Source organism: Chiroxiphia lanceolata, chromosome 9 (assembly GCF_009829145.1).
Source record: "Chiroxiphia lanceolata isolate bChiLan1 chromosome 9, bChiLan1.pri, whole genome shotgun sequence".
NCBI lineage: Eukaryota > Metazoa > Chordata > Aves > Passeriformes > Pipridae > Chiroxiphia > Chiroxiphia lanceolata.
Window position 1 is genome coordinate 6,831,622 of NC_045645.1, and position 12,959 is coordinate 6,844,580.

General features: G+C 40.7%; 1 protein-coding gene across 1 annotated transcript in view; it reads right to left on the reverse strand.

Annotated features, from left to right (window-relative positions):
- LOC116790940 (BEN domain-containing protein 5-like) overlaps window positions 1–12,959 on the reverse strand; it is a 910,541-nt gene that overhangs the window by 79,164 nt on the left and 818,418 nt on the right. Inside the window, exon 11 of the mRNA XM_032696479.1 lies at window positions 7,834–7,996. Within this exon, the coding sequence (XP_032552370.1) occupies window positions 7,834–7,996 (163 nt within the window). The remainder of the gene's footprint in view (window positions 1–7,833; window positions 7,997–12,959) is intronic.

Consider the following 12,959-nt stretch of genomic DNA (forward strand, 5'->3'; position numbering starts at 1 on the left):
TGCTTAGTTTTGTCTAAGTTGCTTCTAAGACAAAGGAAAAATACAAGTTTATGGAAAAGCAAGTTTATAAGAGAAGCATTTAAACCCTTGAAAGCCAGTTCCAAAAAGGATAGCAGCAATGATAGGAGGGATCTTCCCCTCTTGCTTCTATTAGCCACAACTCTGTGATCACTTATGTAATCAACTTCACCTTCCAAGCATTCAGCAAAAGCATCACTTGTGCTTGGTCTAAGTTATTTTTTTTCCTGTCTACAGAAGGAATACTAACAGAAAAATGTAACCATTTTTAGTATTAACTGGCAACTTTTTTTTTTTTAATGCAACTATCAAAACCCTTTTGAATTAGAGAGCTTTGTGCTTGCAGGCCAAGGGTCATTGATAGCTTGAATGGAAAGCACTGATGAGGATTTCAGTCAGTAAAACCTCAGTTACAGTTTGGTACCAGTTAGCATGCAGCATCTCAACAGAGACCCCAAAGGCTGCTTTGGATATAAGAACATTTTTAGGGCTAAGCTTCCTCATCTTGGCTGGCTTATGAGTATCAGTCTTCCTGTGTCACTGGATACAGCCCCACCTAGGCTAAAGAGCACATCCTCCACCAGCAGTGAGTTGAAGACAGCTAGTGGGATGCAGGGATGATATTTGCACATGTGTCTCTAAGATGCTTATGCTTCCACTGTCCACAGGCTCCCTGTTCCCAACTAAAGTTGTAAATATTGATGGCTCTCAAGTCAACATGTCCAAATTCCCTAGTCCAGGCTCACAGTTACTGAAGTCTTCTTGCTCTTCAAAGAAGACAAACTCCTGCATTTATGTCTAAAACTGACTTGAGAGCATTTCTATAGGTCTGGATATGCACACTGCTTACATTCTGATCCCACAACCAACATCTGTTCTCTTCCATGTACCTTAGTATCCCTGGGAAAGACACCTGTGTACACAAGAGGAAGAGCATTAATCTGCATCCTCATGGGGACCTCCTTTACAGTGCTCAGGACATCATGACCCTGGAGCAAACCGTGGTGCTCTGTCTAATTAGTGCCCTAAAATCTGATAGGACCCGTAGGCTTTCAGTACTTCTGATGCTTCATTCCCCTCAAGATTAGATCTTCAGCTTACAAGCTCACTTCTACTTAAATCAGGCCTGTGTGTCTGACCTGCTCTCCCTCCTTCCCCACAGAAAGCCATGCAGGCAGCATGCAAAGCACACACAGAAATGAGCCAGTTACTCGAGACCACTCTTCCTGCAGCAGCTAAATGCAAGACCATTTCCTCAACTACAGGCATGGTATTTGATACCTGGCTCCTAGCCAAAAGGAAACTGGAATCATATGGTTAAATCCCCAGAAGCATTTTGAAGATGCTTTCCAAGACTGATATTCCACATTTAAGCAAAAAAAAAAAAAAAATAAAATATTTCTTTCTTTAAAAGAAAAAGCCACCTTTCTCATAACACTTTGCACTTTTAGAGCATCTTTCATCTGAGGCTATCAAAGCACTTTGAGATACAGACCCTAAGAAATCCATTACAAAAATTATACATTTCTCTTAGTTGACTGTAGTCACTTGCCTTAATTTCCATTTCTTTACTGATACTCACGGACAGTATTTGCAGAGATTGATGCAGTCAGAGCTACAGGCAACTAGATAAACAAATCTACATATAAATATGAACCCTCCCCCACAAATACCCTCTCTGACAGTAAAGAAGTATTTATGTACAGCATTGTCCACTCTATTGAATCCTGTGAGGGAAAGAGGTGTGCAGACTGCAACACCATGTTCTGCTTTGTACCTTCATTCCACTGCACTTCATTAAACAGACTTTCACTGTTTCCTAATTTTCTTTGAGCAGGTCCCACTGTATATACCCAATATGAACAAACACACAGATTCCTTCTGGGTATGAGCCAACAGCTGCAACCCTGAAAAATATCAGCTTCTTATATCATTAACTGAGTTTCCATGGTGCCCTGGGGCAGAGATATTGATGCTTGACAGCATTATCACTATAAAGTAACTTTACAACTCTATAATTTAACTCTATGCTTCCAGTAATATTAAGAGCATTTGAAATTGTGGTTGTAAACCTTGACACTTTCACACAGACTGGGGAGCTGACAGAGGATTTTGTTTCCTTTCCTCCAAGACAGCCTTAGACATGGTACTAAGAAATAACCAAATAATGGAGAGAAGATGTGTAAGGAGGTCGCTGTTAGGAAAATCTGCAGGATTAGGATTAATACCACTTTTTGCAAGACACAGAAAGGACCCTGTTTCTAGAAGCTTAGAAAGGACCCTGTTTCTAGAAGCTTAGCAGAAGAAGGATGGACATGTAGACCTCTGGAAGTCTACAGTATGTGCCTGATATACTTTGAAATCATCTTGGCAACAAGCTCTAGCTCAAGTTCAAACATAAACTACACTGGATAACGTCTGCAGAGCTCCCTCAGCTTTATCAGCACAGCCTTTCATACCTCATTGGCTTTTGGTAGTAATGTTGCCCTTACTGGATGGGAATGAAGCTGCAAGTGCCATAATCTGGCTCATGAGGATCTTCTCTTAAGGATATCACTAGCAGAGCTAGGAGGATCAGGACAGGCAGTTGCCAAAAAAAGAAATTTAAAAAGCCCAAAATAACCAAGTACATTTGCCCCAGGGGACTCACAGGTCCATGAAGCTCTAAAAGTTATAGATGCTTTTACTGGAATTGTAGTTTGCATGCAGATTTCTTTTCCCCAGGATAGGCATTAACTGAGGTCCAAGTACTCTTTAAAAGGAATCTGGATGTAAGCAAATGACTGTTTCCTCCAGGGGATTTAACTACCCAAGTCCCCAGTCAAGCAGCAGGCAGATACTCTGCTTGAAGTTAAGAATAAGATTGAACCCAGTGATCCCAACTGTGTCAAGAGTCCAAGATGAGAGATCCTGCTGGGCATCTGAAGAGACTCCAGTCAATCCAATCCACATAAATACATCTTTATGACCACAATAGGGGAAAGGTTTCAGCAGTGCAACTACACCCTGTTTAAGGGATGCAAGCTTCCAATTCAATACATTCAGAGAAATGGAAAATGCCAAGTGATTTCCTTGTGAGTTGATTCAGCTATACTGTTTTAAGTATTGACATAATCTCTCAGCTGTTTGTAATGTGAAAAGATCTACCTTGGGATAATATTAGTAAGATCTCTTCTGTGTTCTTCACCCATGGTTTCAAAAATGGGGTGGTTTTTTTCTTTTTTTTTTTTTTTTGCTTGTTTGTTTGTGTGTTTGTGTTTTCTTGTTGTTGTGTTTGTTTGTTTGTTTTTTGGGGTTTTTTTACAAAAGAAGTTTCATTAAATTCATTTTCTATATTGAGGCCATTAAATCAAAGAGGTGAAGTGATGTGCTTAGAAAAGATGTACAAAGAAAACCTGTTCCACTAAACCCTTGGTCCAGGGTTCCAGTCTCCTATTCCACTCAGAAGTGATTTCAGTGAGTAAAGCCCTACACATAGATGACTGAAGGCCCAACTTTGGATGGGGGCCTTCCTCATCTGAAGGAAGCTTGAAATTAAGATTAAAATACACAAAATGCCACGGACATGCTAATAACTCTGGCACTCACCCACCTTGATGATTTTTCTCCCCTATAACTATCAGGCTACAAGCATACCAGTTCTTGCCAGGTCTCCATTGTTTCCATGTTCCTATCTCGTGGCTAGACTTTGCAAGAGTAAAACCTTTTATTATCTGTTATGGGCTGCCTGCTTTGCAGCGAGGATCCAGTTCAAACACTCTAATAAAGGAATCCAATAGAAGATTTTAAAGCTGTCGATGTGAGAGTCCTTTACTGGCTGCTCTCAGGTCAGGCTGTGACGGCTGCTGCTCACAGCTGCAGTGAGAAGCAATTCCGGGTGCACTGTCAGGGCAATGCTCAGTCCCACAGCTGGGGATTCATCCTTCATCTCCCACTTTTATCCTTTGTTCCTTGCCCAGCTATGAGGCTGGTGTGCACTGAGACAGCTCAGCAGCTGAGCTGCTGGTGGTGAGCGTTACAGAGCAGTTTACAAGCCTTGTGTCATAAGCCCTGTAAATGCCTAGTAAAACATGGAATTTAATGGAAGCATATCAGCTCATTTTAAAGCTTCTTCACCTGGTGCTCAGCTAACTGTTGCTGTGCTGCCTTTTTAATCAGTTACCACCAAATGTGTGCATGTGTGAGAAGGGTTTTAAATATTTCTGTGTCCACTTCCAGGCAAGTAACCGACAAGCCTGCAATCCTCTTATTATGCCTTCGAAACAGAGTCCATTCACTGTTATCTGCAGCGCACGTTATCGTAGAGTATTCTGCAGAGCCAGGCTTACAGAACACATCCCTAATGTTTCTCACACACCAGGTACATATCAGTTAGACACAGACCCACCAGACACACACATACCTCTTAAGGAATGTATAACAGGGCATTTAGGAAGCTACACCTGATGCAGTGCTTTGCTTGCCGGATGAAAATACGAGGGACACTCCAGCAGTAACCATTAGTGATCATGCTAATCGAGGCCTCAGACATCCATGCAATCATGTTAATTCTCTATGTTGGAAGAGGCCAGAAATTCAACACTTTTATGCCACCATATATGCCCCAAACATACACCCCCTGCACAGACTGAAGGAAGATCCTTCCCTCCTGGATTTCATTTAAATAGTGCAGATTCAGTGGCAAATTCGTTTTTATAGAACGTGACAGGTATCATCCTCTAAATTTTGAACCAATTCATTTAGAAAACATTCAGTCATACTAACTGGAGTAATTTAAAACTGATTTTCACTTCTAATTATACCATCCCATCCTTTTTTAAAATTTTCTTACTTTTCTTATTAAAAAAAAGTTACTGTCCACACTAACAATGTCAGAATTCAAACAGTTATCAAACTTAAAGTCTGGGTCCCATTTTCATGCATGTAAGGTATCCACTTCTCTCAAAAATTGCGAAGTATGTTTCAGTCACCCAAGTCTGAACAAAATTCATAATCATACCCACTGTAGAAATATATCTATTGCATTCTCATACAGAGCTTTTTATGGATCAGAGTTAGCATGTAAAACCTGGAAAACATGAAAACATGAAGAGATGTATAAAACCCACCAACAAACCTAATCCATTTGTATAATGGCATGAAAGGGAGTAGTGATCTTATTTGCCACAAATGCTGTAAAGAAAAGAAGCTGACAGGTATAATTACATGCCATCAGTGCAAATACAGGACTATTCAGGTTTTTTTCAGTTTTCTCACCTGTCAACAGAACAACATTAGGCTAAATTAATATTTCTATGGGACCTGGAGATCCTAATTTGCTTTGTTCTCTAAAAGGGGCCAGTATGGCTAGTTCTGAATGGGGAGTGTGATCTGCTTTGTAGTCTCTTTTTAAGGCCAAGGGTCCCCTGAATTTGAGGCTGAATCTCAGTCTCCACTTCTTAATCCAACATTAGAAGCTTTGAACAATCCTAGCCTCCCTGATTCTGTTTCTGTAGAAAAACAAACAAACAAACAAACACACCAACCCACAGAACCCAATAGCATCACAGTGGGATGAAAAAAGTACTAAGAAATATATCTTGGAAGGTAGATTTCCATAATATTTGCCCTATCAGTTCACCCTTCTTGGGCTCATTGTATTTTCTTCATTTATTTGCTTGCTGCCTGCATGTAGCTGGATAGTTAATAGAAGCAGCCCTGTCCTTGGAGGTCAATAGGCACTGACTGCCTGTGTCTTTGGTTCAGGTCCATTAAAAAATTTGAGCATTAATTAATCACTAACTTGCAAATAGCTTGGAAGGGCTGTTCAGACTAAACTGAAATGCTCTGCAACTGTTTTACTTTTGGTCATAGGCACTTCAGTGATATGAAACTTCTTCCCCTGCCAGGATAGGATGTACACAAATGCAGTGGCTACTCCTGTGTTGGATCAGACCAGTTTAGAGACTATTTCAAGCAGCTCCATTTCTTTCTCTAACTAGGAAACCACACATGTGAGGAAGAGTTGTCATAGGCAGCACTCTGATAGAATTCCTCCATTGAAAAGGAAGTAATAAAACCTACCAGGGCAGAATGCCAGTGGAGCATAATCCATGGGCAAAGAGCTTCCTCTGCCTGCTGTCTTCCAGGCCAGTCAAAACCAACTTCTCCTGTTCCAGCCAGCCAGGTGAAACTATAACTGTAGAAATCAAGCTGCTGCTTGAGCTTTCCATACATCACCTCCAAGAAGGATCTCTGATTTGGGGCCTGTTTTCTGTGCTCCAGCTGCTGATGGGCACAATGACTGAGCTGAGAATGGAGCAGCTCTACCTGAAGAAGGCAAGGCAAGCCAAGCAAATAGAGATGTTAGACCCCACGCGTGAAACTTCTGTCCTGTGGAGCACAAACCAGGAATCCTTATGGAAAAGGAAACTAAGCCAGCACAAACTACAAATCATGAAGAAAAATATATACAAGGGAATCGTAATCTCATTTGTATAGGGGCTCTTTCCTCACTGTAAAAATTATTCTTGATAAATAAGGAAGATAAATAAGCAGCTATCAGTACAATGAGCACTAAGTGGGGAAAAAAATTAAAGGTGAAACCAAGGCATGGGTTCTTGAAACACCAAAATACCAACTTAAGAAAATAAATAGCTAAACCTTACAGCAATGAAAGTGGCAAGATATACTACATAGGTGTTTATGGCACAAAGCTGTTCCTTGGAAACAGTTAACCTTACAGGCCAAAAAAAGAGCTTGTATTCCAAATGCTCAAGCCTGATAAGTCACTTTAATATATTTATCCCCCTCTTGCCCCCAAATTTCTCTTTCGGTGGAGAAGTCAAACCAGAAACCCCAAATAAATAACAATTACATTCCCTGCTCCCTGTTTCTCACTCTTATTGCCTCACAGAGTCCCCATATACATGGATGGTGAAGAATTATGCCTCGTATGAAAATTTCCCCCTTGCTACACTAAAGCTTCCCCGACTTCCAAAATGCAGTGGAGAGGTAAATAGGCAATCACAACTAATCTTTCTCCCTCTGCAGTGTTTCTAAACCTGTGAAAATTTCAAAAGCCGCCAAGATAGAATGACAAAATGAAATAAAACACCCAAGCTTGAAGTATGGTCACTGGCTATTTGATTGAGCATGGTGACAAAAAGAAAAAGAAACACATAAAAGCAGATCATGAGACCAGTCAGAACAATTCTACAAATGGCTGATACATTGAGATAGCCAGATGGATATGTTTTTTTTGAGGAATGAAACATTGCTTCTATTTGAGCACTCAAAAATGCCAACAACTTTGTCAGTTTTGTTTTCAGAATTCGCTTTCCATTTCTTTGTCAACTGGCATTAAAGATCTGTCCCCGAGGCAGCTGCAGAACCTAATGGATCCTTTAGAGCCTTTTGGCTGCAGTTCAAAGGCAGAGAACATGTTTTAACTCAGTACCAAGGATGCACTTTCAACTTGCTATTAAAACAATAATACAAACACAGGGATAATGAGAGAATAAGGAGAGAAATGAAGAAAGAAATGGAAGACTGTGGAAAGGAATGGATCACAGGCTCTCCAGGACTAGTTTCTATAATAAGTGCGTGAGACAATCTCCTACAAGAGGGAAATGGCTTATTTGATCTAATGTCTTTCTCTTCTTGAATTTCCACAGTATGGGGAATCAATATGAGGGAAATTAAAGCATCAGGAGCAGACTCACATTTCCACTTGTGTGTTCCCATCTCAGCAAACTCTTTAGTGAGATAGAAGTATTTACCTTAAGTGCCCAGTTCATATGTGCTGCAAGGGGAGGATGGATTTCAAAAGGATACAGGCTTCTTCCGTGTAGGGGACAGCAGAAGCAGGTCCACCCAATATGTAGCTGTAGAATGAGACCTCCAGAGTGTAGCAGTAGGATGTATCATTTAACAGCCCGCCAAGGAAACGCCGGCCTGTCCCTGCTTTCACAGCATCTCTGTTGAACGATGTACTGGACTGCAGGAGGAAAAACACAGGGACATGAAGAGAGATCAGGAGTGGAACAACGGAAGGAGTCTGTTAAAAGAGAAAGCAGCTTCATTCACATTGCCCGATCTCATTTACGCTACAGGAGACTGAACTGATTTTCTGATTATGGCCTGGAGAGGAAGCACGGTTCTGGCACACAGACTATAAATAATGCCTCACAGACTTTCACAAAATTGATCTCAGTTCCCTAGTTATATCAGGTTTTCTCCTCCCCCTTTTGGATAACACAGAGCAAGCCTGTCATAGGCATGAATTGAAAGTGAACCTTCCAGATGCCCCATGGTCAGAAGTTAAGCTGTACTCTTACTTGGATATTGGATTCCTTCTTCTCTACTGCATTCCCCTGTATCATAACCATTTTCCCCCACCCCTTAACCTGGACTCTCTTAATCAAAGAAGAAATACAGTGGCATTTACGTTTTGGTGAAACTTTCTCACCTAAGGCATTTGACTGGTTCTTAAATTAGGTCACAGAAATTTCCACTTCACTAACTTAAATGTTAACTGGGTGTTGCTCTCTGGGTGGAAAAATATACTGCACTATTCTACAGCATTATCAGCACAGTATAAAAGGCAGTATTTTGTGCTATTACTGAAGATCTGGCTTTAAGAACCCTACAGCTTTATGACTATTCATTTGAGGGGTGGAGGGGAGGACTCCAAGTATTTCCATAAATGAGTTTTAGCTCTCCTTTGAAGGCATGACATCTGGACACTAAAGGGCAGCTCATGTTCAGGTTGTTTGAAGTCTCAGAGCTTGTTCCTACCAGCTAGACAGAAAAATGGGTTCTGATTTCATTTTGATTTTCAGACTCTATTCACAAACCTTATAGCCATTAGACTGAGCCAATCTGGGCTCAGCACAAACTAGTGACAACCACACAAAAAAAAAAAATGATCCAACTTGGATCTGTTGTATAAAAGGTCATAATATCTCCTGCTGTAAGAATTTTATGTTGCCAGTGAACACAAAGGACCCTTAACATAGCTTACTGTTCAGTCATTGTGCCCATGATGAATTCTCTGAGCTATGCTGTGTCCTCCTGAGGAGCCTTAAGGCTGGTATCTTTTCTTGCTAACACATTGTCAATATTTAGGAATTCCACCTCTTACCAAAACCAGGGAAAAGAAGATTTCCTTTTTGTTTAAAAAATTAGATGCAGTGGTTCAAAATGTTGAACTTCTCTAGGCTGAGAAAAATCAGATTCAGACTGAAATGAGCAACAATTCTTGATGAATAGTGTATGCCAGGAGATATAAAGAGTGGAAATACCTGTGGGTTTATTAACATTCTGAATGTCTTGAAGTCTCTCTCATTTGGAAAAGGGAAGGTTTTCCAGGTTAATTAGAATAAGATGGAATTGGGTTTCTTATTAGCATTACATATAGTTGTTTCCAAATGCAACTTGTCTTTGTGGTAACATAATATTTAGCTTTGTGGTAATTGGTACACAGAATTCATTCTGCTACGTACATATAATATAATTTCCACCAAATTACATGACAGAAGCCTTCAGGATACTCTGAATACCTATGGGACAGGGAGGTAAGGCACTCATAAGGAATGTTGGGGAACTTAACTGTTAATCTGATACATGCAATAAAATACTTGAAGAGGTCTACGAGAGGGAATGTTCTCTGGCTTCCTGCAAAAGAAGCTTTCAAAAGTCTGCTGAGACTCTGAAACTGAGGGAACCTTTGTCTTCAGTTAAATTTCAGAAACATAAAGGAAGATGATCGTGCTCTGGGGGTTGCTTCCTAAGTCAAGTGAACACTGCCTTCAGAGGATAGTGCTTTGTGTTCAAACAAATGCCTGAGGTGGAACTTTTAATGCATGACAGCATCAGCTGGACGGAGTCAGCTCAAAGTAAGGAGACAACTAATGTGTCAGGACAAGATTTTGGGGTTTGTGTGCAGAAGCATCACTCACAAGGGAACGAGCTAATTCTCTGTGTGTGTTTGGCAGAGGGAAAACAAAGAAAATGTGGGAGAAGTGACTCAGTGAAGACATTAGGGATAGAAGTACTTCAGTGAGTAGGAGACTCAGTTACTGATACGGAGTATCTATGAAGATTATGGAATCTCATCAACTATGATTAAAAACAAATTGTACAAGTATCTGCTGAGTACAGTTCATGTCTTTGGGATACGGTTTGCACATAAGGCCCTTTTCCTATTTTCTATAATTTTAATCAGGCTAGAAGGTTATGAGTAGAATTCCTCATAGATGATTCCTAGGATAAATCTTACATAATATTTTCATCACAGTTCTTGGCACGGTTAAGGACAACCATGCCAACAAAATTTGCTGATGACACATTGTGGAATGAATCATCATTATGGAGGAGGTTCTGAATATCATACAAATAAAAAAACTGTGGGATGACTTTGAGGGCCAGAGTGATTGTAGTCAGATGAAACTCAGCCGCACAAGTGCCTGGTCATGCACTGAAACATAATAACAAACAATCTCTGCTATAGGCTGAAACCTCATCAGCTGGAAACAGATGAAGAGAGATCCTGATGTGTTACTTCCCTGAAGTGATTTTTTGCTTTCTGGCAGAAATTGAATGTAGTTATTGGCAAAATTATACTTGCCGTATTTCAAAAGTGAAGCATAAGTAGCTTAAATAATTTGAAGAAGGTTTTGTAAAAGGCCAAAAAAAGAAAATTTGGATCTTTCCAGAGTTTGTATTTTTATAATGCTATTTTGTGGGGTTTGGGGGTCTTTGTTTTGGTTTATGGGTTTTTCTCTCTCTCCCCCTTTTTTTTTTGGTTAGTGTTTGTTTGTTTAATAGAAAACTTCCAGTTTCAGCTGTGCAAAATTACTTGAAATGGCAATGGCATTAATAAAATCCCATGTTCATTTCTTTGCCAACTAGTGCTGCATTTCCAGGAATAAAAAGAAGTTGAACCTTCATTTAGGTGCACAAATGTAGATTTTGGAGGTTAACATTGTCCTCATTTTTAAAAAAAATCTGATGGCATAGACCAAATTGATGTCTTGAGTGAAAACTATAATCTCTCATTTGACTGAAGAAGGTTGGGGTAGAGAGAACATAACACATACATGTTTTGAAACAGAGGCTTGGGTTTGGCTCTAAAGCAAATATTATAAGACAAAATGTGATTTGATATTTTAGATGATAAGAAGAAAATGACAGATTAAAGAAAATTTAGGTAACAACAAGAAAGGGCAGCAGCTACCTGCTAGAGTCCAACCTTCTACTCACTATTTCAGGTCAGGATAAATGGAGTAGAGAAATAAACAGGCAAAACTTTGACTCCTCCCCACAACTGACTTGGAGTTTTGCATGCACATTTATTTAATCAAACTCAAATCTGGGGAAAAGATGGATGGGGTGGCAAGTGGGGGGCAAGAACACAGGTCAACTTGTCTGCAAAAGAAGCTCTTGCTTTTCTGGGATGATATATTTCCCTAAAGCAAAGCTGAACTGAACTCATCATTAAACAAATGCACTGAGCTGGCACAGCAGGAGAAGAGCTAAACAAATATTTATTTCTCCAAGGCTGAAACACATGGAAGTGTCAACAACAGCAGCAGCAAGAAGTAAAGTCTGGAGGATGGGGGAAAACCGAAGACTTTGAAGTTCCTAAATAGTGATATTTGTATAAAATCAACAATAATGCATTATTAAAACACACAGATACATTAGAGCTCACAGAAGGACTTTGCTTCCCGGCTGGTGTGAGAAAACTCAGTGAACAAATAGCTATCTACAGGATTAGGAGCTGCCAAGCAATCTAGTTTTAAAGGAGCAGAGAAGAAAGGGTGAAGGATTCCCTTACCTTCTGGTGGCAAGAAACCCACCAGAAAACCACCCTTGGATTTCAAACACATTTGGGAGCCAGAAGGTATGCTGACCCTCTCTATATATCTCAGGTGTTAGTGGCAGCTTCCTCAGGCCTTCCTACTAGATTTCATTCCTCCTTCCCCTTCTGTGCTGAACAGCCTCTGAGTGGCCAGTTTCCCCACTGGAAATGACAGGGAATAAGCAGCCAGGCAGTACAAAGACATTTGTGAACCAATTGGACCGTATTCAGACATTGCAGCAGACTAAGATGCTTGGAGGGAAATAAGGGGAAAAAAAAAAAAGCATGTAAATTCTTTCTGGAGTGGTTTCAAAGCAGAAAAAAATCTTGGTCCTTGGTCAGACCTCTCAATGTGCCAGAACCCCTGTCCCCAGGGCAGTGTTGTCTCTTGGCTGGTAAGGACACTCTACCACACAATGTCTCTCCTCAGTGAATTCAGCCCCCTAGTAGCCAGCTTACAAGTTCAACAGCTTGGACAGCTCCCATAGGGCTGAGGGATACTCTTGGTTTCTCAGCACTGCTCCATCTTCCTGCTAACAATCACTGGGATGAATGCCCCGAGCAGTCCATGTTCACAGACTGAGGGCAGGCAGGTTGCTGATTGCCTCTGCATGCCCATGTCAGTCGGTCACAAGAGCATTTCTACAAAGCAAAGAGGGAGAACAGCACTTTTCCAACATGTCTGAGACTGAATTTTGCCCAAGTCCACCTTTTGTAGTCCTGGTGAACTTGGAGTCTGAGTGGTTCAGTGTGGTGGGCGCTTCAACCGGTGGGACCTTGTCCCCAGTGTATGTGGAGGGGGACAACTTCAGAGGAGACTTGTGTCGCTTCAGCATCAGAAAACCTTGGGTTACACAAAAGGAAAAATTGGAGGCAAACCCCAGTAAATCTGGATCCACTTTTCAGTGGAAAAAAGAGATGCCAAAAAAGGCTGAAATGTCAAGCAGGCTCTGTCCAGCTGGTGATGGATGGGAGCTTACCTTTTACTGATGGCAGGACAAAGGGACCTTCTCCTACAGAACTTGTTGGAGAATTAATCTTTGTCATCTTCTGAAATTGGTCAACACATTAAGTAAAAGAGGAACAAAGTATGACC